Below are 27,318 nucleotides of genomic sequence, written 5' to 3'. Positions count from 1 at the left end.
CCCTGCTTAAAATCATTAGTGGTTTAGGCTAGCTTGTGCTTATTTTTCGTGTTCATTGAAATCTCATTCGTGCAGCTGAAGTCGCATTTCACTTTAGCTTTTTAGCTTGTCACGCTGGGTTGCAGTTGGGTTGCAGTTTTAAAGTATTTTGTTGAGTTTGTAGCCTGTGGTATTTTCAGGATCAATGCCGAGTATCAACAAATTCAGTATGGTACCATAGCTTAACAACTAAGCTGCGGCATGTGTTTTGAAATGAAAGGGTTCGATTACAATCCATAAGCCTTAGCTTATAAGAATAACAGCTTTTTTAAACTACATTTCATAACTTCTAGCTAGCTAGGATGATATTTTAGCCAATTGGTAACTGACTGTTCTTGCTTGATTTGAAATTAATTTAGAGCTGTAAATAAAGTTAGCCTACATCGCTAAAAATGCAGCAAATTTAAATTGATGGTAGGTTATCGTTTAACTCAGGCCTTTAATTTTTGTTTTTGGTTTACGATGTCATCGCATTATTACTCGACTTATTCTTACTGCGTTATTCCAGATAGGACACAATCGGTACCGTTTTTAAAGTCTTCGGTTTGACCCGACCTGGAATCGATTTCAGATCAGATCGAAGGCGCTAACTAACCACTCAGCCACTGAGCTAGTGACGAAACTGTTACATGCAATAGTTTTACAAAAATTGATGTAAAATTCTGCAGAACAGTTGTTGACTATTTCTGTCATGCGTGCAAGCTTGCAGTTTCCTCTCGTGCGTTGTCTGAACGCAACAGGTAGTTATGATTTTAGAAGTGTTGCCTGTCTTATTTTGATTTAAGATTTCCCCAGACAGCAAAGCCATCGTTTTTTACATTGATTCAACGTCTGCAGACGCAAACAGGGTCATTTGCGGGGTTGCAGCAGGTGTCTATCCATCTGTAACCATGCACGGTAATTAATTCAGGCTTTGCAAACCTGGTATTGGACTTGCAAGTGTGTTAAGATTTTGTTTGTAGCGGCAAATGAAAGGCAATGGACAAGCGATTCGTAATCTTTGCAGTTGCAGTGTTTTGCTCCCAAACAGGCACAAACAGCATTTATCCATTAATTTCCAGTCTAAATATTGAAGAAGGAATTGGTGAGTCTCTGTGGTTACATTAGTAATTATCGTGGTTTATTATTGAACAAATGATCAGGAAAGTTTGTACCGTATGCAGTTGAGAATAATTCGTTTATCAAAATAGAACAAAAATTTTACGTTATGAAAAGCGGTTCGCCATCAGGGCCTTGTGATCACCACCTTGGGGCCTCCCAAAATCTACTAATGGGCCTCTGTGTTTAGTGATGATTCTTAAAAATAAGACAAGAAAGAGTTCGTTATGGCCGCAAACTCTTTCAATGTAATTTATAATTCAGCAAACCGAATACAACCTCACTCTACATTTTTTTAGAAAAAAAAAGTAAAAGTACCGACGTTGCAGGATCTGGAAAAAATGTAGGGAAAACCAGAGTTTTCACAAAGCAACAGCTTTTGCAAAACGTAAATGCACAACGCCAATGCAAAACGTAATGTCCGAAAAGCAAAACAATAACACTATAGGGGGGTGGGTACCCGGTCAGTTGGTCGACAGGACAATTGGTCGACAAGACAGTTGGTCGACAGGACGTTAGGTCGACAGAACGATTCATTTTAGGGTTAGTTAACTAACCTTAACCTTAACCTAACTCAACCCTAAAATGAATCGTCGTCGACCTAACGTCCTGTCGACCAACCGTCTTGTCGACCAATTGTCCTGTCGACCAAATGTCTGTCGACCAATCGACCGTGCACCACCCAACATTGCTATAGTTAGCCTAAATGAACAAAATGTGGTCGAGCGAGCAAAGCAAGCGAGAAATTTTTTGCAAAAATGGGAGTAAAATTACATATTAATGTTTAAAAGTACAAGCCGAAAAACGCTGCAAGAACTAAATTATGCGTGGGCTCCCAGACGAAGGTGGGGCCCTAAGCCCGAGGTTTGGGAAGCAGTAGCTAGCCTAAATAGTAAATACGGCCTTGCATGATTTAAGCTATTGATTTATCTATCGAGCTTTAGTAGCAGCTGTTTTCTTTTTTACACTGTCAAAAAATACCAAACAGACTACAGTGAGTTGGCCCTAGACAGCCAGAGCCCCCCAACGGGGGGGCGGATAACACGGCCCTATTCGCCATACAGTGGTAGAAGAAATGAAATTAATTAGAAGAAAAATGATCAATAGCCTACGAAATTGATTAAAGGATAAAAGAAATTCAGTTTTAAATAAATTTCAAAAAAATTTGTTTGTAGCCTACTGAACAGTGAACACGTGTAGGCGAAGCCTAATAGCCTATAATGGAAACTGTTCAAAAATTTTGTCTCAAAAGATAGGCTAGGCTACTTATGTTAAGCTAAATAGTCTAAATGATAAATAATGTACTTTCTACATTCTGGGATACGTACACTCTTTCGAGTGAGCACAGGAAAATTGCTTTTATTTCGAAAGAAAGTTCTATGAAAAGTTTCATTCCAAATGAAAACAAACCATCATAAGAAGCTTTGTATTGAAACAAAATAGCGACTGCATTTTTACTTCAATCAACTGAAAATTTAAGCTTAGTTAGAACAACTACACTATTTGACCTTTTTGTGGTAGTGGCCCACTGGCTCACGGGTTGACCAAGTTATGTGTCGTTTAAGACAGCTCGATGTGTTCATTCAGAAAGACTACGATTTTTTTTTTTTTGCAGGAACAACATCCTTAGCAGTTGCCTATGCAACAGCATTGTTGGTTACTCTTTTCACTCCTGGGCTTTTTCAACTGATTGGAATCAAGAAAGTGCTAGTGACATCTCAAATTTGTTACATATTGTTCTTGCTTGGAAATGTGTACACATGTAAGCTTTTTTCAGCATCTCACACTGAGAGTAACTGAAACTAAGGTTTGAAACTCAATCTGTAGGCCTATCTAAGTTTCGGTTTTGTGCTTAGTGTGCTTTACACTATACCAAGAGAGGATTTTTAAAATTAACAAATGGCCTAATGTAGAGTATTGTAGTTACATAAATCATACAAAAGCATGTTTATTGTAATTCTAACACAAAAACGAAAGTGTATCCAGAGCGTCATCTTCAAAGCAGTTTTGTTTTGTTGGCAGACACAAAAACGTGTTTTTGGCAATGGCTGCCAAAACTTAATTGGTTTTAAATTTTTTTCAGCTTTGTAACTCTTTAGGCTACTTACGAATTTACAAGAATTTGAAACAAGCAATATCAACCTTGAGGTTACGTACAAAAACAACGTATCTAAACTTGAATGTAAAAAAAAAAACGATAATAAAAGATGAATGAAAATACTGTAACTACTATACTTGTTTGGAATTAAGTTCTCGTTTTAATTTATCTTTTGTCGTCGTCGTGTGAGCCTCTGGTGCCAAGGGTCTATCCTTTTACTACTCCCAGATTCAACATGTTCCCGAACTTAGCTGGAAGGCCGCTAGAGAGCAGCCAGTCTTTTGTTTCATTATCCAAGACACGCCGACCTTCCATTACGTTAATGGCTTGAAGATGGTGGAATCGTTGATGATGTGGTCTGCGGTCTGTTCCTCAGCACCACATTTACAAGTAAAGAAGGAAGCCATTCCCCATTGGTGCATGGCTGAGCGGAAAAGCCTGACGCCTGTACGGAGACGATTGAGGCGCACCCATGCCTGTCTTTATAGTGTCAGGCGGTGGCACGAGCGTTGGCAACGGGGATGAACGAATGGAATCTGGTGGTGTTTGACTTTCATTGATAGTTCCATTTATGGTCCGTCCAATTAGCAGCAGAGATGTTTTGTTCATCAGCTTAGTTTAGAAGTTGAGCGGCTGATTCGAATGAGTGTCTTGATTTCAGTCGACGGGGGTGCTCTTCTGGGGGAACAGAGATCTTGGAATGGAGAAGATCGTTGGGCTACTATTTCCGTCGACCGAGAGACAGAGTGCCTTCTTCGCGACAAAGCTCAGCAGATTGGATGCCAGCGAGAATGGGAAGATTGTCCAGTGGTATGCATAGCCGTACGAGACCAAACCATTTTGGGGGGGCAGAACGTAAATTTTCCCAAATCTGCACGCTTTTATAGAAATTGCCCAAGGCCAAATGTAATGTATGCGGTGCATGATAACAGTGAAAAACTAGCATGGTAGGTAGGAGTACCAAATATTGTTGTACACATCACAAATAAAAAACAACCCCACTTAAATATTCTGTATAAAAAGTATAAGGTAGGCTACTGGTTAAAATTAGACCTATAGGCCTATAGACCAAGTGCACTGATTAATAGACCATAAAGTTAAAACAATGGAGCCTGTCTGCAGTTATATGATTGCACAAATCAGGGATTGGCACAAATCATATCAGGAAAATCAGCAACAGGAAGTATATTAGTAAGAAAACAAAAAACACTTTCTATGCATGCAGCTTGCCAACATTTTTTTTGCAACCAGAAAAAGCAGGTCAAGTTAATGCAAACAACTGGATCTGTCTCCACAGAACAGAAGTCAAGATATTAATGAAAAAAGGTAGAGCTGCCATGTTTCACACAAGATCTTGCGAAGCAAATATTTTGCCAGCTTGCATGACAGGTTTTGAGTTTAGAAAGCTTTGAAATAAAAGAATATACAGTATTATAATTGGTTTGAGATTATATATTTCAGCAGTAGCATTTTAAATGTTGGTGAAATTAACATGACACAGTTACATAAACAAACTAAATATTTTTTTTATTTTGGGGCGCAACTGCATCATTTTAATTTGGGTAGTTTTATAAAAGTAACCAAACAAAGCTAAGCAACACCACAACATAAACATTACATTTAACAGGTACCGGTATAACATTTTTTTGTTAAATGTTGTGGTGTTGCTTAGCTATGTCCGTTTATGGTTGAAAATGTACTGTAACCTCTCCACCAGAATTGTTTTATAAAAGTATTCACCAGATTTATATAAATTCATATTTTGTAGTTGCCCAAATCAAGATGATGCGTTTATGGATATTATGAAAAAAATTAAAGACGTTGTAAATTTTGATGCCGAGGCAACTGCATCATGCCAATTTGAGCAGTTTTATAAATAGACTATGATCAGATAATTTCATATTTTCTTGTTGCCCAAATCCAAACGATACAGTTATGTAACTGGGAAAAATTAATGAATTTGTTCATTTTGGGGAAACTGCCTCACGCTAATTTGGGCAGTTGCATAAACAGACTAATCAGTTTCATCAGTTAATTTCATGTTTTCAGCTGCCCAAATCAACACGATGCATTTGTGAAAATTAATAAAATCAGCTAATAGCAAATTTTGCGTTTTGATTTGGGCAGTTTCACAAAAGTATTAGAGACATATTTTGGTGGCTGCCCAAATTGGCACGATGTAGTTGGTTAAATGCATTTCGTACTACAGTTTGATCACCATGTAATACAATACATCAGGGGTCACCAACCTTTTTTGCATGCGGGCCACTTTGGCACTAAGGAGAGCTGTGGCGGGCCGCACTAATAAAATTTTAGGTAGGTTGACTCTTATGCTAGAAATGAACGCATTTCGTACCCAGTATTCAGCGTTACGTTGTTACTACTTATCTTAGAATACCGCAGCAACAAAATTAGTCGAACAACGCTACCGCCAGGCCAAGCTCCTTTAACAACACTTTTGACTTCTTTAACAATGTCTAATAAACGAGGCCACTTGTTTTGCGCACTTGTAGCGAGGCGAACGGTTGCATTAGAATATTCATCGCCAAGCAAGAGTGGTGTCACTTCGCTTCGCAAAAGATATCTTGCAATTAACAGTTTCAGTAACCAAAGAAATGTTTGACACATCGCAATACAGGCAACAACAGTGACCTGCTATGCTGCAAACATATCAGCGAAAAATAGGCTCCAATAACAGGGACAAAGAAACTAGGCACCATGAAACAAACGCTTGTGGAAATCACCGAAAAAAACGTTTCTATCGTAACTCATGAACGGTGTTCCCTCTAAAAAAGCAATGAGTTGGTTTTTCATCTTTTTGTGAGAATCTATAAAACCGTATTTCTTGATTATTAGACAACTGTTCCTTGCGGTGCTTATCAGCATGGCAAGAATTGTTGATTAACAACATTTTGCAGTATCAAACTAAATATTTTCATAATTCAATCAGAAATTGTCTTTTGAAAATACAACCAGAAGTTGTCTTATGAAAATACAACCATAATACAACCAGAAGTTGTCTTTTGAAAATACAACCATAATACAACCAGAAGTTGTCTTATGAAAATACAATCATAATACAAACAGAAGTTGTCTTATGAAAATACAACCATAATACAACCAGAAGTTGTCTTATGAAAATACAACCATAATACAACCAGAATTAATACAAACAAAAAACAACGCCTGTCAGAAGATATTTTATTTTATTGATACAACCAGAAAAAGTCTTTAAATTTATATATAATACTTTGTCAATTTATTATAAATTGACTTGGCACACCGGCCTATTTTGCAAACAAAAACTTGCTTAAAGGGACCACTGCTTGTGAAACACAATAACGGTGAAACGCACACTAGTGATTACATGACACTTACAAACTTAAAATAAGCAACCCTATGCTCACAGACAATTTCGAAATTCGAAAACAGACGTTTTAATCAACCACTGGGACAGTGTGGGTGGACATCGCATTGGAATAACGTTGAGCGACCCCCACCTAGAACTACAATCTGAATGGTCGGTCGGTGGAATCGTATGCAAAGCGAAAATATGCTTCCCGGAAAGTATTTTTTACCTTCATGCTCATTGACTCCTCAAGAAAAGTATTTTTGGTTATACTTGTACGCTGATACCTTCCGCGGGCCGCATGCGGCCCGCAGGCCGCCATTTGGTGACCCCTGCAATACATCAATACGGGTTGTTCCAAATGAAAATTTTGCGGCACATTTCTTGTGCAAATAAGAGGCTGTACTTAGTTTGATAGGTAAAATATATTAATTTATAGTTTTTATTAATTCATGCAATTTTGTAGCTTTTCAATTAGCAAGTTTTGCCCTAACAATTGCAAGATTTTGCCCGAATTCGCACGTTTTGAAACCACAGGCGGGGCATCTTCCCCCCCCCCTGCCCCCCTGGCTCGTACGGCTATGGTGGTGTGAGACGCAACGCAGGCACCCGGTCACTATGAGCAGAACGTTGTTGATGGCAGTGTCGATGTTGTGGTAGTGAGCATTGCTGCACCAAACAGGTGCACAGTACTTTATTGAGGAGCAAACAAAGGCGAGGGCTGCTATACGCAAAGTGTCAGCCCTCACTCCCCAGTTAGAGCCTGTCAAACGTTTGAGCAGCGCAGCGTGCAATGAGAGTTTCTTGGCAGTGACACCAAATGGTGGCGGTACGTGAGCGATCTGTCTAATGTCACCCCGAGGTATTTTAGTTCGGGGCAGAAGGACAGTGATTTTCCGTTGTTCAGAACATTCAGCTCACGATCAGCTTCCCGGTTATGTAGATAGAAGCTGCTGCCACAGTTTTGGTTTCGCTGAGTTTCAGTTGCCATTTTTGGACATAAGCTGAGAGGGTTTTTATGTCCTGGCTTAGGGTGTCTTCTAGGCTTTCCCTCCACTTTGTGGAGTGCAGAATTGCCAGGTCGTCCGCGTATGCGTATTTTGCGGAGATGGTGCTTGGCAGGTCGTGAGTGCAGATGTTAAGGTGAAGTGGAGCCAGGACTGATCCCTGTGGGACGCCATTTTTCAGATGTCTCAGTCTGCTTCGCTGTGAGTTGACGGTGGTGAAGGTGAAGCTTCGATTTCTGACAAGTTCAATAATCATTTGGACCATGGCCATCTGGAGATGCGGCCTGATTTGTCACATTTTGCAGATTTTAATTACAGCTACTACTAGTGCTTGACTGACGTTTTTTGAGATGTTTTTACTTTTTGCGGTTTCCTAATGACAAAAAACTTTTTTGTTGCCTTGGTGAAGCAGTAGCAAATGAGAAAAAGGAAGTTGAAAAACGCAAAATCAGACTGTTATTGAAAATTAACAGTCTGACAAAAATCTACAAAATCAAATTTTCTTTGTTTTTCAACATGTGAGGATGTTAAAACCTATTGTGTCATCTTGGGAAAAGAATAAAGAAAGCGTAAAAATCTAATTTTTAGAAAAATTTATTTAAACGTTCGCCAAAAGTTAGAAAAACTTGGAAATTTCTGCAAAATGTGACAAATCAGGCCGTATCTTTAGGTGGCCATGTTTGGACCAAATGACGGTCTGGAAGCAGGCAAAGCAGTTAAGCTGCATGTAAGACCGCTGTGCCATACGATGTTGTATAGGCAGCTGTATGATCTAAAAAGACAGCGCCCGCCTTTTTTGCCTCAAAGCAATCCTCGATGTCTTCGGTCAAGAGTGTAACTTGATCTACGGTGGATTTTCTGCGCCGGAACCCAACTTACTCCTTTGGAAGGAGTGGGTCGATGATTGGATTGAGCGGGCATAGATCATTCTTTCGAGGATGTTAAAAGGAACGACGAGGCGAGATATCGGCCGATAACTTCGTGGGTCCTCTGGTGGCTTGTGAGGCTTATGGATTGCAACCACTAAAGCTTTCCAGATTATTGGGATTGTGAGGTGGTGCAAGCAAGAACAAAGGAATCTACGTAGCCAGGACGTCAGGGCAGGCCCTTAACTTCAAAAACCATGTGACTACCTATTTCGAAGCGTTTACGTTTACTGTGTTTAAATGCTGGTTAACACGATGCAGCAACTGGTTTTCAAGTGAATCTGATATTCCCTCTCAGTAATTTTCTGGGTTGTGGAGCAGCCTATAGGGCGAAAAATATACGACTCCGGTTCTTCGGTTTACAACTGGCCGACTTCGTACACGTCACCATCCCTCCGACTCTACAACCCTGCTATGTTTGACTTCAGTTACAAATTACAGAGTGGCTTTTTTTCTGTTGAAAATACTTTCTTATGATAAAAGATTTGTTTTTTTCCAGCATTTTTCACAATGATACCAGCTGGAGTTATGTTAGGCATTGGTGAAGGCTCATTTTGGTCAAGTATGTCTATGACTGTTAACTTTTTTTCACAATTTGGGGTCAAAAGTGAAAACAATTGCGAAAAATCTCGCAGCCGACATACTGGATACATATTTACTGCTGTTCAAGCAGGAGTGGTAAGTTATTGATTTAAAACAATTGAAAGATGACGAAGTTAAGAGCAACACTGTAGGCCTACATTAGATCTACACTTCTATATTTTGAAAATGTATCAAAATTGCACCAAAGCATCTGCAAATCAGGACAGGTATCACAAACCAACGTTGGAAAGAGACAATGTCTTAATTCTGAGGCACACAAAGCACTGCAAAAATACTTGGATTAAGAACTAGTACTTTAATTAAGCTGGATAGCTGCTAAAATTGTCGCTTCAAACTAGTTCCTTTAAATTACGGTACTTAAGAAAGCTTCCTACACGAATGAACGCAAGATTACTTTTGCAGGTAAATGGAAATGTGATCAGTTTTATATTTCTATTTGTGGACAGAACAATTTCCAAAGAGGGAAATTTCACACAAATCATGGACTATTCTTACTGCGGGGCAAACGATTGTCAGGTTGAAAACATAACAAACGCCAACATCGACTTGTACAAACCACGTCTTCCAGCAACTCGATACTTACTAATCATCTTTGCGGCGTTGGTGATTGTCGTAGCCGTAGCACTGGAAGTAGTTTATTTGCCTAAATCTATAGACGAGATTGGCACTGATTCATTTAATGCAGCAGCCAGTGCGATAACTTATGATAATAAAGTTATTTGCACTGTATCAGCCGACGAAAACTTAAGCTCAACTGAGAAGGATATTTGTGACGAACAAAATGCGACTCAAGCACCGGTCATTTCTTGTGAAACAATCATTGAAGAAAGCAACAACTCAAAAATGACAAGCTCCACAAAACAAGTAAGACCACACGTTGTAGCCTATCATTTTCCACTTAACCTCGAAGATGAGGCTACGGTACAGTATTTTGTTGCCACTGGCAGGGCATGCTATCAAATAAAAAAGTAGGCCTATGCAATGTGCTTTTATCAGGAAAAAACAACTGTTGGCAGTTACTATTTTTAACGAAAGAAGTTGATCATTTAGGCCACTGCTATTTTTGAAAAATATTGCTAATTAGTTTTCAATGTCCTGTTTCTTCCTGTCACTCTCGCCGACACAGAAGAAAAACTACAGGAAAGCATGGACAAAATCGATAATACAGTAGAATTCGCCTATAACGGCACCTCTAGGGGATTGCAAAAACTGACGTTATAGCCGAATTGACGTTATAGACGAACTACTGCAGACTATTCCAAAACTGTCTTTTGATTAAAGAAAGAGGTGTATAATCTAGTCAGGTTTAGGCTACTGTGTACCACCAAACTGACAAAAGTCAAGCAGAAAATACAGTAAACAAGAAAATTGTTTAAAAAAAATAACCTACAGCAAAAGGTACAGGAAATTTGCGCAATACAGCTCGTTATACATACAGTTTAAAGGTCAGCTGTAGAGCTGCTTTTTACACGTGATAGTTTTTCACGCGGAAAAAAAGTTAATTGAAGTCCCTGCTGCGAACGACGTAGCAAAATAAAGGGAAGACATTTTGCAAGCAGCAGCGCTAACTGGATTGAAAGACTGACTGTTCGTGGTGAAGGTGATGGCTTAAAGTGACGTTATAAACGAAAAAAGACGTCTGGGGACCAATAAAGGGTGCTGTTACATGCGAATTGACGTTATAGGCGATGCTGTTGTAGCCGAACTACAATGTACGTGAAAGATAGGAATTCTGCCGGGACCGAGCGAAATGTGACGTAATAGGCGAATTGACGTTATAAACGAAGCCGTTATAGGCGAATTCTACTGTATCAGTAAAAAATACGGAATAAAACTCAATTTGAAGAAAACAAAGACAATGCTGATCGAAAAAAGCAATGGAAATAATAAAATAAAAATTAAGCTGGAAGGAGAATAATTGGATCAGGTCACCACGTACACATACCTAGGGTCCCTCATTACACAAGATGGAAGATGCACCAATGATGTAAAAACAAGAATCGGTCAAGCAAAAGCGTTATTTTGGAAATGCAAGGAATTTTTAAGAGGAGAAATAAATTTACAATTAAAACTGAGACTTCTATCTTGTTACATCAAACCAGTCATGTCATATGGAAGTGAAAGTTGGACCTACAGCAAAGAAATTCACAAAAAAAATAATGCTTTTCAACTCTGGTGCTACAGAAGAATAGGCTATTTAAAATATCATATAAAAAACACATTACAAACGAAGCAATTAGGAAAAAAATTGGAGTGCACGATAGATGGGCGACTTAGCAAAACAAAAGATGAAATTCGCGGGACATATTTTGAGAGGATCGGCAGGACAGCTACATCAATTGGTTATTGAAGGTATGGTGAAAGGAAAGAGGTGCAGAGGAAGAAGGAGACGAACATGGGGAGATGACGTAATACAGTGGGCTGATTTGTCAAGCATTGGAGAAACAAAAGGAGTAGCGGAAGAACATGACTTGTGGAAGAAAATGACAGCCAACCTTCGGACCGGAGACGGCACGTGATGATGATCATGATTTCTTCCTCAGGTAGCCCACTTTCGTTTGCTCTACCCTTGCCATTTACCACATGGCCGCTTAAACCTTTTGCTGTTAAAATAACATCAGAGATTCCTCAAATCACATTAACCAACCATCGCTATTCTGGTGGCAAAGGATAGACACCTCACAAGAAGACTTTTGATATTGTTTCAGTTTCAAAATTCCTTAGCCAACCTCAAATCATGATAACAGCCTTACTTTAGAAACTAAACATGCTTAGACTACAGTCAGTTTAGAAATACCGTGATGCATAGACGTAGGAGGCAAGGGTTCAACCGCACCTCTAAACTTTTAGATTAGTCGAAAATTTGGGCAAGAACTTTCAGCATGTTTTAAAAATTTCATTAAGCTTAAATTTACTTTTTACTTTTTTGTAAACTTTACCACAGTAGCCTATTTGCAACTGTCTCTTAGCTCATTTTATTTTTCGTCATTAACGCGTCCGGGACGAAAAATATAGGCTACTACTTACTACAATAGTCGATATAGACCTACCAACACGATGAACGGGAAAAGATAGAAAAGCGTGACATATACCAATGGCGTTAACTGAGATTTGCATCAACGTTTCGCTGATTGAATGCCTTCGATTCAGTTTTTCATAGTTCACATTAGCGAGTGTTTCTGAACACTTAATGTGGCTACAGGGCCTCCGAGAGAAATCAGCACTGGTCGGGAAACAATACGAAAAATGGGCCCCATAATATTTTTTAGCAAATGTACAACTAATTTGTATCTTGCGTTGCATGTTCGTGTTAAGCTGAAATTAGCCTACTTTCCTCAGCATGAAAAGACCTTCGTTCAATGTAAAAATCATCAAACTGGATTACACTTGCAGCAAAAATGCCATTTAGGCAAACTATTTTGTCTAGAAAGCTTTGTAAACACACTATAGCCTAGGCCTACAGGCAACGAAAATAGTTCAACCAAGCATTTAATTCAGGAGTGTCCAAACTCTTTCCCACGCGAGCCAGATTTGATAATAAGAGTTCGCGGCCAACAGCCACAATAATTTTTCTGAAAACTGCAAGTTAAATTTATATGATTTTTGTGTGTCTGCAGGCCAAAAATAACACATTGTACAACAACAGGCGCGGGCCATACAAAAACGTCTCGTTGGCCGGAGTTGGCCCGCGGGCCGGACTTTGGACATCCCTGATTTAATTCAACCCTTTCTGGACTTTTTGCAATGCAAAGTTACGGATCACAGCATCAAATGATAAAATTTTGCGACGTCTGAATTGATGCACAACATGTATAGTTAGGCTTTTCAATCGGTTTTAAGTCATAGGCCTACTGGAGCGCAAACAATTCTTTACAAATTTCAGTAATTGCTAAAACCACGTTCTCAAAGCGCAACCGTTGGAGGTAGCTACCGGAACACAAAAACAAATCATAACAAAACTATTTGGAAAAACCTTTCGAAAGTTGCAATCAATGATTCCTTGTGTAGAGATTATGGGGTGGTTCGTTCTGGTTTGCAGCTGAAGTTTGCTGTGTGGTTTTCTGTCAAAAGTACCAACTCATCCAACATGTCTTGAAAAATGTCATTGTTGTAGCCTACAAATGGTTTAAATTTGTCCCACATGCCCGCAACTGCACAACAGACATACGATGAAATTTTCATGGAACTTCAAACTCATCGACGATATGTTTGAGTTTGTTGATACATTTATCAATTCCAACAACTATCGAATCCTTTGCAATGTACGGTAGAATACATTTGCTTCGAATGATTCAGCTAGTTAAGTGGAGTTATAAAAGCGTTCTGTCCTCAGGAAAAGAAAATCATTTTCTTTGAAATTTATAATTGCCACTGCAACTTTAGCTTGCGAGTAGTAGCCTATTCTTCTCAGCTTTCTCTTACTTAGATTACATCTTCCTGTAATTTCATTAAATTCATCAGTGAATCTTGTTTAGGACCGTAATCCACATAATGCAAAGCAGTCACAAATTTAAAACTGCTAGTTGTAGGCTACTTTAGCATTGACTCAGCTTCCGATCAAGCTCTTGTTGGTTCCAACTTGATTTTTAGAACTTCAATTGTAAAAGGGTAATGTAAAGCATTGGGTTTGACTGCACCACGCCTTGATTACCTTCTCGAAGTCAATTTTCTTTGCAAGATGATAGGACAGCTTACTTTAGATTTTTCAGAATTTTTCCTCTGACTGGGCTATAACTTTAAAGATGCCACAAGCTTACAGATAATAATTAAATACTCCAAAAGTGATAAGACATTTGAACAACGCTGTCTGTAGGCAACATTATGCATTCCAACTAGATTTAGCCTAAGCAACAACATCCATAAACAAAAACTCAAACAAAGAAAAAACTCACTACCTTCCAAAATCACATCATGAGAAGCATGACCAACAAAAGGCTACTTGACCACACGAAAACAGAAGATCTTTTAACTATGACAAAATTACATCCAATTGCAGCAATAATAAAATCAAAAGTTTTAAAACTGTTCGGCCACACTAAAATAGAAGATCACAATTCGAAATCAGCAAAGTTTGCACAGAAGGAAAAGTAAAAGGAAAAAGAAAACGTGGCAGACAACTAAAACGATGGCAAGACAACATCCAATCATGGACCGGACTCAACTTGGCGACACTAACCGAGCTGGCTCAAAATCGCCACTCTTGGAAGCAAATAACTCATGCTGATGCGCAATCTGCTGCAGGCGGAGATGATGACTGATGATGATCCATAAACAAAAAATATACAGGATTTACTTTCTTTCATCGTGCTTGGACTGATACCTTTAACTTTCCCAGATAACTTATGTTGGATACAACATCCTATGCCTGGCCAACGCAGATTTTGAAGTTAAGGTTCAGTTGTCAAGCAAAAATAGTTCCCGCTTAGCTAAAACAGCACCAGTTTTCAAATTGAAACTATCAGTACAATCGAAACCGTTCAGTGATACAGAAATCATTTCAGCTTCAGATTTTACGTCTTGAAGCTGTTCAACATCGCCTACCTTAACAAGAAAATGATTTGTTCTTGATGAGAAGCATCGAGAGTGACATTTACAATGATTGAGAAATACTTGGAACTACGCACTTCATTTAAGAATTTGTTGATTATTTGGTTGGTACATTTTTACTTTAGTACTAAAAATGGGCCCCCCTCAAAAGTGCAAAAACAAAAAACTACTCGTTTTTCCTTTACAATGTTTTGCTAGAGGGGAAACTGGCCCGACTCCCCCCCCTCTCGGAGCCACTGTGTGGCTACTCAAAAAACTGTATAGGCTAACAAGGCAACAGGAATAGTGCAAGTTGACGATCAAAGAACAAAATCCTTTCTAGGCCTATTTCAAAAGGGTGTCAGAAAAAGGCTGCTGGATAACACCGCTTTTTTTTCAATGCCATAATATACGAATATATTACACTGATAATACTGTGACACGTGAATATAATAATTCACAACAGATATATAGGAATTAATAAATATGTTATCACATCACACACATTTATAAACAGTGCGGCAAGTCATGTATGGCAAGTTATCGCCCCTAGAGTACTTCACGCTTGATTGGTTTTCAACAATATGTGCTGCTTTTTTTATTTTATTTATCTGTCGCTTAGTATGGAGGACTAGGGTTTGTCTGTGCAATTTTTATTAATCTTTGTTCGGTTTGTTTCACTGTTAGTAAATTTAAAGTAGCCTAGAAATGTTTTTAGTCAATGTTAGGTTGATGGAAAAGTTGCAGGCTATTTTGTGTACTTGCCTTGATGCTTAAAGTATGTAAACAATGAATGTTCTCACATTTTTGAGGATTAACTCACCTTTACTTGGTTCTACAGACTTTGAAGAAATTAATGATTTGTTTGCAAGAGAAAAAGCCCGCCGGAAGCGATTTTAAACAATTAGTTCATTATACAATGACCTTCATTGATGTATTCAAATAAACAGTGCAAATAACTTTTTTGTAAGGAATTGAAAATATAAATCGTAGCGCACCATCGAAAAAACTTTTTTGGGGGCGGCACTTTTCGTATCTGCCTAGGGCAGCGCTTAGGCTAAATCCGGCCCTGGAGAAAGGTAGGCTACATCTCAGTCTGCGTGAGAGGAGTGGAATAGTTATAGGAGGAAGAACAATTTGAAATGTGAGTAGGCTACGCTGATGACACAACGCTCGTAGTGAACAGCAGGAAAGAGATTGACAGTGATGGGCATTATTATCGGTGATAATTTACCGGCGATAATTATCGGCGATAAATTTTATCGCATCGTTATCGCTCAATTATTTTTTCAGTTATCGTTATCGCCAAAGGCAATATTTGATTATCGCCGATAAATTTTATTTCGGATCAACACACAAGTGGAAAAACCATGAAAAGTAATATTTTTAGGCTACTAGCCACCTAGTTAATGAAATTTAAATTGAAACCAGTTCTTCTTTAGTGCCTGAAGTGTGTGTGCACAGGTCGTTGTCAGGAGAGTCATTTTTGGATTCAGCGCCAAAAGTTAGTAAAAACCAATTGTTAGATCGAAGTCAACAAAAATTGTGTTCCCTTGTGTAATTCTTCTTTCAATACGTAGATTCTAGTCTACTGTATTCTGACACCCTGCAGCGTAAAGTAGTGATCTCTCAAGATATTAATTCTTATAGAAGCCTACTGACCAGTGGCGTACGCAGGATTTTCTCAAAAGGGGGGCATTGACAGCAGCATAGCCAGGAATTTTGAAAGGGGGGGGTTGACGACCGGCGGGCGAAGCCCGACGGCGTTTTTGCCTAAGATGACACCCAGCGGCGGGGGTCTGGGGGGCCTCCCCCAGAAAATTTTGAAATTTTTTTTGAATTTGGTGCATTCTGAGAGCATTTTCAACAAACATGTGGGTATGAATATTCCTGTAAAATGGTGCTGTCAGGTGGCATAGCAAAAGGATAAGATCATGTTTTCTTCGGCATTTTTCGGAAATAAAGCTAAGTCTCTATGTTTTCTTGTTGCTAATTCCTGGCTGAGATGTTTGAATGTTTGGTATTGGCAAAACTCGCTCTTTTACTGCAGTTTTGTTTAAAATTAGGCAAGTTTTTTTTAGACTGAAAGCATCATTCCCAAGCATAAAGAGACTGAAGGTATGATTCTCAATATCGTAACGTCACACGCGTGCCAAAGGGGGGTTGTAACCCCCACCCCCCCCTGGCTACTCCACTGGCCATTGATATTCCAGACGTCTTCATGGTACCCCAGTATGGTTTTAGTTTAGACTTTATCCATTTCTTTCTCACTATAATAGGCTTACAGAACACTATGCTACATTGGCATACCTGGGGTGGGGTAGGTGAATTGGGCCATGTACTTCGTATTGGCTTAGTGTTAGTCTATAGAACAACATTGTTAATTGCTTTGACAGTGCAATCCAAAACATATTAAATGCCTTAATCTACGTCGTTAACTACTAAAACATTTTTAAGGGGGGGAGAGGGAGCCATGGCCCAATGCCCCCCCTGCGTACGCTAGTGGTATTGCCTATTAGCTTTATAAAACTAGCGTCCTGTCCTTACATCAGCAACTTGTGGAAATATGTATAAGACTACGTATTATTTCTTATTCGTAGTAGGCTAACTTATTTTTGATTTTTGCTCAAATAATCAAAATTATACAAGACTATTAAGAGCAGTGTAATTTTTTTTTTATCAGCTGGTCTATGCTTTATCGGCTTATCGCAAACAATATTTGGGAGCATTTAATTGCATTTGCCCAAGATTTTTTCGCACTCCCAAAAACTAACTTTTCCCTACACCTTTGCCGTGATGCGGACTCGAAGTTACAAGATTTTTTTTATATTTCAGAATAGCAAAATATCGTCAACCTTGCGTACCATATTTGAGTCTTTAATTCACATAAAAAGACTCTTTTTCACTCCAAAGCATCTGCTAGTAATGTTGATGCCAATCTACAACGGCATGGTCATTAGTTTTGTATATGGGGACCTAACACGCTCCTTTGGATCTTGTGTTCTTGGCGTCGATAAAGTAAGATTTTCACAAATCAATAGTGTTGTATAGGCTTGTAGCCTAGACAAACTATGGCATACAATATTGTACATAAAAGAAGACATTCCTCTGAATTTTCTCAAATCTTTTAAAATTAAATCACACCGGTAGGTAGCTATAGCCAAGGCCGTGTTAACCGCCCCCCGGTCGGGTAGGGAGAACACTGCTGTATAGGGGCTTCACTCATTTTAGTCTGTGTAATGCTTTTTAACTGTTTATAAAAGCAAAAAAGTGTCGCAGAACTTAGACAATCAATAGCTTAAATCAGCGTGGTCCAACTTCTTTTCATCGCGGGCCAAAAACTTATTTTTTTTTATCTTGTGCGCTAATGTTTTTAAATAGCGATTCATAGGCATATTGCTGGCAAATTATACATAGTCTATGGTACATAGTTACTACTCTCTAAAACCTCTACAGCTTGTTTCACCCTAACAGGGGGATCATCTTTAACTTTATCAACTTTAGATTTTAATTTTAGACAATAGCGTTGGTATCCACGAGAATCGTAGTTGCGGCCATGCGAACGCAAGCGTAAAGAGCCTCGTTTCCAAGCTGATTTCAATTTTTGGTTTTAATATTCTTCATTGCCGAAAACGTGCATTCGCAAATGTAGGCTATGTAGGGGAGAGAGGGGCTAAAAGTCACACGGGTAAGTTGTCACAAGCCTGAGTTTAGCGCACCCAGTGTAATAAACTTCTTTCTGGCGTCATAAAAAGCGAGTACTAGGCTACTTCCCTGGTTACATGTTGAGATCGGCCATGTTGGTTTAAGCAACAGAAGTGAACAAAATCTAGACAACAACCTGTAGTGATTTTCTGCTTCTTGCAAAGACGAATTGCCCAAGGTAGGTATTTTGATACAACTTAAACGTTTCTGAATATATGCGGAATCTTTTTGTTTCTGTTAGTAGTGACTAATGTCAGTAATATATGGATGAACTTATCGTTTAAAATGCTGAAGCATGTTGACCAAAATTTGGAATTTAAAAACTAAAGATGCTTTGAGGTAAGTTGTCACATTGTGTGATAACTTACCCCGAGGTTCAATACTAATACTTCATTAACCATCTTGTTTCAATCAGAGTGTATTTCTGTAAATTCTGTCATAAATAAGCTAAACCTACTGTATTACCAATAATTCTTGTTTCTTTCTCATATAAAACCAGTACCGGTAGCTTATATTTTTGCAGATGCGGAACTACCAAAGGAAAACTGAACGTGGACGGTATTCGAAAGACGCGATGGAGGCTGCTGCAGAAGCGGTTGTGAATGGTGGCCTGAGCATCAGAAAATCTGCTAGCAACAATGATGTTAACTACAAAACATTAAGTCGTTGTATTCCAATCTAAACCACAAGTCAAGCCTTGTTTGAAGACACACATGTGCCTTCTTCAGGCTCCGCCTCATCTATTCAAATCTTAATTCCTCCACAAACTCTACGACCATTTGGGCACCTCAAAGCAAAGAAGAAAAGCTCCAGGAAAAGGGAGAAGAGAAAATCTGAGATATACACAGACTCATCTGTTATGAAAAGGATGGCAGAAGAAAAGAACAGCAAAAGAAAAGGGAAGAAAACAGCCGCTAAAAGAGTGATAAAGTTTCAAAAGAAGACCAAGACTCCAGCACCAGAATCATCAAGTGAGGACAATGAAAGCTTAGATGAAACAACCTTGTGCGATGATACCACCGATGAAGACTCAGATTATGAAAGTTGTGTCCAGACACCACTTAGTCTTGATAACATAGATATGGACGACCACATTGTTGTGAAAGTCGAAAGTGATCGAGCCACACAATATTACGTTGAAAAAGGTTTAGACTTCACCAAAGATCAGATTAAATCAAACTTCATGCGGAAAAAATGCCTTGATAAATTTGGAAACATGCAGTTTCATTTTCCTGAAAATCCTGATACTTACCTTCATCCACTAGAGGATGTTGTCTTCAAGCTTCCAATTCCACTTTGTGGACAAACAAAACGAGGAGCAAACTTGTTTAGCTTTCACTGCTCTCAATTATCTGAGTACAATGTGCAGTAGTTTTGGACTCCACACAAAAGCCAATTTTAAAAGTAACAACAAATACCATACTTGTAAAGTGAATACTATGTATAATTGGCTTTTTAATGGAGCCTATCTGTACTATCTTATTAATTCCATTGTACTGCATCCTAAATAAACTTTACGCGTTACAAACTGCATGTGACAATTTACCCCAAGGTTTGTGACAACTAACCCGGAGGCGGGGGAAAAAGTCTCACCTCAGTGCTCATTCAAAATGTCGAAAATTTTTGATAAAGAATATAGTTATCTGGAATATTATATGTACTTCAAGTACTCGAAGTGCGACACTAAACCTTAGTTTGTAAATGTTTATGAAATTCCCACCCAGGGCGTGTAGATGGTTCAATTAGTAAATTTTGTGACTTCTTGCCCCTCCTTCCCCTACTTCCAAACATCGAGTGGCCTACAGGTTCAGAACAGCATTAAAAGGAGAAACTTGTTCTCCTTTGACACTAATTTCTAAAAGCTTGCAGGATTTTCCAATTTCTTTGACAGCAAAAATGGATCGTTTTGAAGTTTGCATAATTGGAGTTGAAGCTTTGGGGGCTGTGTATTAACTCTCACGCCCATGGGAAAAATGTTTGAACAAAGTGGTATTGTTATGCATCACAAAGGATCATTCACAAAGTTTTTTTGTCAATTACAATAACAAAGAAACAAAATTGAAGTGATATTGCTAGATTAAAGTAAAGCTGACTATCAGTTCAAGGGCAAAAAAAAACGGAGCTCGCGGGCCAAGGTTGGCCCGCGGGCCTGCAGTTGGACAACGCTGGCTAAAATCATGCAAGGCTGTATGGCTGTATTTACTGCTTCCCAACCCCTCGGCTGGGGGTCTACCTCCGTCTAGGGACCCACGCATAGGCTATTTAGTTTTTGCAGCTTTTTGTTTTACAGGTAACACTTAATATGCAGTTTTTTTCCAATTTGCAAAATTTTATCGTTTGCTCAACCATATTTTATTCACCTAACCAGACCGGTGATATTGGGCATGCATTGTTTCCGATGTGAATTAAAGGAGTAAAAAGTTTTTGTGTCCCAAAAAACTAGCAAAATAATATAATATTCCGAAGTAAACACTCCTTACTCAAATACCTAGTTAATTAACAAATTGCTCAATTTCGGTGTTAACAGTGATAGACTATATAGTGAAATGTACCGTAAAAATACTATAGGCCTACTACTGTATACTGTAAAGTGAAGGTGGGGGTATCTCAGATACGTTTTCAAAGTATTGGCCTGCGGAAAGGCTACACCATACTAGTCTGTACAAATTTTCAAGAAATAAATCATTGAAAAGTCTTTTGTGGTCATAAACGTTTTTTGTTTTTTTTTGAATTAGTAGGCTAAACTTTACACCAAACTTTCTACCCAAATCCAATGTTAATTTGATAAATTTGGTTACATACAAAGCGACCTTTGGTTAGCGTTACAGCTATGTTTACATACAAAGTGTGCATCTTGGATAAAAAAAATATAAAGAAATAAAACATAGTAACTTTAGCGGGTTTAGCATACTTTATTACACACAAAATTATAACATAACTAAAGTAAAATAAACTCAAACGTTTTCGACACGTAGCCTACGTGTGTCCTCATCAGGAATTAAATATGCAATACATAAAATGAAAAATCGTAAGATAAATTTGACTTTGCACTGTACTGTAACTGTAACGACGTTCTGGACTGAAAAGCACAAACTGAACAAATGATACGAGAATGATTACGAGTAAATTATGCGGTGGGAAACATATCACGTGAGGTGTAGACTACAGGCATTGGACAAACAATTAGAACACACACAAAAGGAACGATGAGCTACAGGCGAATAACTGCCGGTTGAGAGATGGATTGTTACGTTTGATTCTTAAGGCTTCCATGATCTTAGTCTGAAAATCAGATCTGCCTCGAGAGATGATTTTAAATTGGTCGATCGAGACATTGTCAGTGCAGGTGTCACAAGAAGCGATGTGCTCTTTAATTGCACTTTTAGGTGTTAGGTTTGTTGGGTTTAAGTGCTCCCCGGCCCTTGTCAACAAATGTCTGGTTGACATACCAATGTATGTCAGGTTTGCGTCACGCAAACAACTAAATTTATACACAACATTCGAAGAAAGAGCAAAGGGGGTAAGCAACTTCAGTTGAAAATATTGGTGCACTTTAAATGTTTTATGCATGGAATGAATGTCACATGAAAATTTCTTTTTTATAAGTTTAGCTAGGTTTTTCGCAAAACTTGTTGAATCTTTTCCTAGAAAGGGTTACTAATAAAATAACTAAAATCTACTTCTTTAGGCGTGTCTTTTGGTTCATCAGTCATGAAGGTGTTTAAGACTTTATTGAAAAAGTGAAAAGGATATCTATTTAAATAAAACATGTTTTTTTTAATTTCTTAATTTCTTTCTGAAACAACTGATCATCAGAACACACCAAACGAGCACGAGATAACAGACACAAGATTAAACCAGATTTCCATTTGCTAAGGCATAGAGCGTTATAATTAGGGCCATTTAAAGTCATATTTTTTTCTATGCATCAGTAAGTCGTGAAATCAATTTTAACGCAAAAACCGCATCCCTATGAGGTATATTAAGAAAGTTATGAAGTCATATAAAGTCATATTTTCCTGGTTAGGTCATAAATCAGCTTTTTCAGTTATATATATATATAGTCATATTTTTGAGTTATAAAGTCATACCGTTGTATACTTTAAATAAAAATACCAATTTAAGCGGTGAAGCAATTAAGTACTAAGAAAGTAAGGCAATTTCTGATTGAACGAAGGCAAACTGTAAGATTAGCCTACATAACACTTAGCCTACAGTCACAAACCTATATTTTATGAGGTTACACATTGAGGTCAACTTAATGCTCAAAATGGAAAGTTGTACGTACACCATCAAAGAGGCCCATGCTGAATTGCTGATCTAAATGCCCTTGATTTCGGAAAAGATCCGCTTGAGCTCAAAAATTACATTAAGAAGCGATTGGACAAAAACAATGTGAAACAAGTTATGGAGCTACAAAGACAAAACATTTCACCAGCGCTTTATGCAAAACTGCAGAAGTGTCAACCCACATCAGCGTCTGTGGAGCGCTCATTTTCCTTACTAAAGTCATTTTTACGTCCAAATCGTAACTTCAAAGACTCTAACATTCCACACTACATGAAACTGTACTACAACAGTGGTTTAAAATAAAAATGGATGTGTATTACTGTTATGTTGCGTATGTTTTACCCTTTAGTTTCGTGAGTGACGTTGTTCGCATGTAAAAATAAACGATTTTCACATAAAGTCATATAAAGTCATATTTTCCAAAAAATAAAGTCATATTATTGATTTTTTAAGGTCATATAAAAATGGCCCTAGTTATAATTTAAAAGCAAGCCAGTGTTGGTAGGTTTTCGCCAAACCCAGGTGTCAAAAGAATTGCGTTTAATTTCAATTTCAACATTTACCTCACGTGATCTGTTTCCCACCGCATAATTTACTCGTAATCATTCTCGTATCATTTGTTCAGTTTGTGCTTTTCAGTCCAGAGTGTCGTTACAGTTACAGTAGGCTACAGTGCAAAGTCAAATTTATCTTACGATTTTTGATTTTATGTATTGCAGATTGAATTCCTGATGAGGACACACGTACGTGTCGAAAACGTTTGAGTTTATTTTAATTATGTTATAATTTTGTGTGTAGGCTAATAAAGTATGCTAAACCCTCTAAAGTTACTATGTTTTATTTCTTTATGATTCAGCAAAGCAAACTCTCTACCAAAGCTTTAAAAAATATATTGCGTCAAAAATTCCTAAAAGTGACCAAAACAAGATTAGCCGACGCTATTTGCCAAAAATTTTCGGTTAGCAAAGCCCCTCCCCACACCCCTTAGCCAACTTCGCTTTTTCGGGCACTGATTTTGCGTTGTTCATTTATCTTATAAATTTTGCTTTGTTAAAACTCTGGTTCTTCCCTAATTTTTTTTTCCGGATCTGCTACTGCATTGTAGGCATATTTACTTTTTTTTTTACAAAATTTTATATGGTAGTTGTTTAGTCTTTGCTGAAATGATGAATGTGAATTTTTTCCAACATTGAAAGAACTTGCGGCCATAACCTCACGCTTTCTTGTCCTACTTTTAAGAGCCATCATTAAACATAGGGACCCACTGGTGGATTTTTGGAGGAGGGCAAGATGGTGCTCACACGGCCTTGGCTATAGCCTATAGTGAAATGTAAGATCTCATAGCCTACCAGCATAACGTAAAATCTTTTTTGTACGAACTGTTTAGGTAGCTGCAGCATCAATTGTGTTTGGTACAGCGGACACCCTATTCTCATACATTAGCGGGAAAGTGGCTTCAAAGGTTGGAAGAAACTGGCCTTTCGCCTTCGCACTTTTATTGGATATAGCCGGTTACATTACCGCTTTGAAATGGGAAATAGAAGCAAATAGTACTGGCATGGTTTATGTTTTGTTTCTTTTTTTTGGTATTAGTGATGGAATTTGGCAAACATTAATAAATGGTAAGTATAAGCCTAGCCTAACCAAATGAGATTCAGTAGGTCTACTATGAAATAAAAACTAAAATAGGCCGAGATTTGTTACTTTTTTTAAAGCAAACGATTTGAATTATTTTTAATGGTATTTCAGTATTAAGTATTATTGCAATATTAAAAATAAAATGATGATGATGATGAGTAGCCTATTCATTCATTCATTTTATTTTTCTTCATTAACGCATCCCGGACGAAAAAGATACTATGCTACTAGCCTAACTACAATAGTCGATATAGGCTAGGCCTACCAGCACTAGCCTATTAACACATTTTGTAAGAGCCCAGTGAAACTTCAAACGAATCAAAAGTTTCAGGTAGAACAGCGTTTCAACCAATTAGAAGTTACAGCTAGAACAGAGAAAAACTGCAAACATTTCTGATAGAAAGGAAACGTCTCGCATGTGTTGGCAACGTGACCAAGAGGGTTAGGGAAGTTGGCTAGTTATTTCGATGACGTATGTTTGATTCCCACGAATCCCACCACTGCCACTACTCTTTTTTCTTCTGTAATTACCAAGCCAAGTTCAAAGCAACGACCGACTCTCTGGCTGAGTGCTGGAAGAGTTACAAATGACCGTAGCCACTTCTGATTGGTTGGCGGTGCCATTGCTGTCACACTGGGAATTGACCTGTTTATAGCCTAAGGGGCTACCTGTTTAAACCGCTCTAGGTTTCGCAATTACACGCGAAACCTGGTTGTGTAATTGGTGTTGGAATGCGGGTAAGATGATTTTGTACTATTAAAAAAAATGTCCGCACCCCAGGAACCCCCCCCCCCCCCCTTTGTCCGCGACTAGCAATCACATCTTCACGGAGCCCCTTATGTCTCTGTCTCATTGATTTGCAAGATCTAGATCACACAAAAAAGTAATCCCGGATCAAGATCACCAAATTAAAAGTGATCTTTAAGATTGGAATGACCCGTTTCGGCGAATCCAATTCGAAGAAGCTGGATTCAAGAAATCCCATTTCGGAGACAGCTTCTTTCGGAGAAAACCAATTTGTAGAATTCTCGAGAGTTTGTAGGGATTATTTAGGTAGGCGGTTTTTGTGTTTACCTTTCCATATCCATTCAGAAGGTTAGCCAATTAACTTAACCTACAGTAACAACACTACAGTACAAGTTAACTGATTTAACTTGTTCTTGTTGTGGTGTTTATTCTTTTGAATAAGCAGGTGCCGCTGTAGAATTCTCCAAGAACGGCTTTCTCCGAAAAAAGCTTTCTTCGAACTGGGATTTCTCCAAATAGTAGCAGACCACTTTAAGAGCAATATCCCACTTATCTCTGGTCAAGACCATTACATGTTAGACCTATAACCAAACCAAAAGTTTTTGACTTTAATGGATCTGCCCACAATATTTTGCAGATATGTACGGAAGTCACTTCAAAGAAAAAACGGCTTACATTTTGTGGAACATGCTGGTGGTTGTGGGCCTTGCACTTCAATATTCCCTCAGCAAAGTTTTATGCATGTACATCAAAATTTACATGCAATTAGTTATACTTGGTCTGTCAGTCAGTTTTTATGGTAAGAACTATGTTACGTCTGGCTACTGTGTAAAAGGAAAACATGCCACCAACTTAAATAAAATCTTAATGAAAGACAGTGGCATTGAACTTGAAGAAAACAACGAGACTTTTTTTAATATACAGTCGTACGTTTGCATACATACCTCTTTTGTGGAAACAAACACTGCTTTTTTAATGTAATCTACCTCATTCTTTTATAATTTTATAAGTAGGCTATTCCTTCCATTGAGGTATAGGTTTTTTATGAACAGATGTGTATAATTATCTTGTTTTTCAAAGGTAAAGTAGCTAACAATTGTACTGTAGGACTATAATAAGCTACCGTATGCCTATCATTATTCTTCACCTACCAGTGGCGTACGGTGACTATAATTTTGGGTGTTCACTTTTTTCATCAGGCTTTTAAACACACACTAGATTTGCAGTTTGCACAATAGCTATTCAGATCATATCAAAATAAAGTGATATGATTAAGCCGTGTGAGCACCATCTCGCCCCCCCCCCCCCCAAAAAAAATCCACTAGTGGGACCCTATGTTTAGTGATGGCTCGTAAAAATAAGACAAGAAAGCATTTATGGTCATAAACTCTTTCAGTGTGGGGAAAAATTTACATTCATCATTTTAGCAGAGTATTCTAGAAAAAAAAAGTTAGGCCTAATAGGCTATGCCTACAATGCAGTAGCGAATGCAGAAAAAAGTTGGGGAGGTTGAAAAAAATTAAAGGGGGTTTGGGGGGATTTCTCCCAGACAATTTTGACAAATATAATCTTGTTTTGTTCACTTTTTAGGAACAATGTTTTGTTTTTTTATTAAGACGTACCCTTGGTATGTAACCAAATTTATGAGTTCCCCCGCCCACTCCGCCTCGAGGGCGGTTAACACGGCCCTGAACATGACACAAAGAGTCACTGCGCAAATCAAGCATGTGTTTAATACTTTCCAAAAAAAGTGAACACCCAAAAAATGCTCACTGTAAGCTACGCCACTGCCACGTAGCCTACTGAATTTTTAATGCAGTGGATCTTACAAAATAAATGTATTTTTCCCAGGTTTGCTGCAAATTTTGAACCACTTCACATCACATAATTCGCCTCAAAGTCATGATAATGGCAAACCAGAAGACATTAATACAACAGCTTTGTGATATTTTACAAAAAAATTTGTGACGCCTGATATGACGTGAAATGTTTTGAATCGCGTAGGATTGTTATACGTCTACTAGAAAGATCAGCCAATCATAGCCTACTGTCTATCGCTCTGTTTCTACCGGATTCATTTAGCCAAGCAAACAAAATGCTTCTTGGTTGTGAGGCCAATCCATGCAGGATCGTCCATTTGTAGCAGCCACTACCGTCAATGCTGCTTTTCTACTTTTGGTCAATAGAGAGAAACCTTTTATAGCTTATTGTTTCATAAAGTGACGAGGTTTTGAACAACGCTTTTGCCATTAATACAGCTTGTTTTTAATGTTATTTTGACCATCGTAAGT

General features: G+C 38.2%; 1 protein-coding gene across 1 annotated transcript; it reads left to right on the top strand.

Moving 5' to 3' along the window:
* Positions 1-1,020: 1,020 nt before the first annotated feature.
* LOC145778271 (protein unc-93 homolog A-like) lies at positions 1,021-27,271 on the top strand. The gene is made up of 8 exons (XM_082589733.1): positions 1,021-1,123; positions 2,753-2,899; positions 9,017-9,195; positions 9,523-9,984; positions 17,482-17,664; positions 24,029-24,263; positions 25,665-25,826; positions 26,879-27,271. The coding sequence occupies exons 3-8, from the start codon at positions 9,028-9,030 to the stop codon at positions 26,971-26,973; spliced, it is 1,305 nt and encodes a 434-aa protein (XP_082445859.1). The 5' UTR covers positions 1,021-1,123; positions 2,753-2,899; positions 9,017-9,027; the 3' UTR covers positions 26,974-27,271.
* Positions 27,272-27,318: the final 47 nt, after the last annotated feature.

This window comes from Aplidium turbinatum, chromosome 10, assembly GCF_918807975.1.
Source record: "Aplidium turbinatum chromosome 10, kaAplTurb1.1, whole genome shotgun sequence".
In the NCBI taxonomy this organism is placed as follows: domain Eukaryota; kingdom Metazoa; phylum Chordata; class Ascidiacea; order Aplousobranchia; family Polyclinidae; genus Aplidium; species Aplidium turbinatum.
The sequence above is the reverse complement of the archived record's forward strand: the minus strand, read 5'-3'. Positions and strand labels throughout refer to the sequence as shown.

Excerpts from the sequence above, each read along its gene's own strand:
- LOC145778271 (XM_082589733.1), top strand. The coding sequence starts at position 9,028 with ATGATACCAGCTGGAGTTATGTTAGGCATTGGTGAAGGCTCATTTTGG. Across the intron at positions 9,196-9,522 it reads CTGCTGTTCAAGCAGGAGTG|GTAAATGGAAATGTGATCAG; the intron begins GTAAGTTATTGA and ends TTACTTTTGCAG. Across the intron at positions 25,827-26,878 it reads TCTGTCAGTCAGTTTTTATG|GTTTGCTGCAAATTTTGAAC; the intron begins GTAAGAACTATG and ends TATTTTTCCCAG.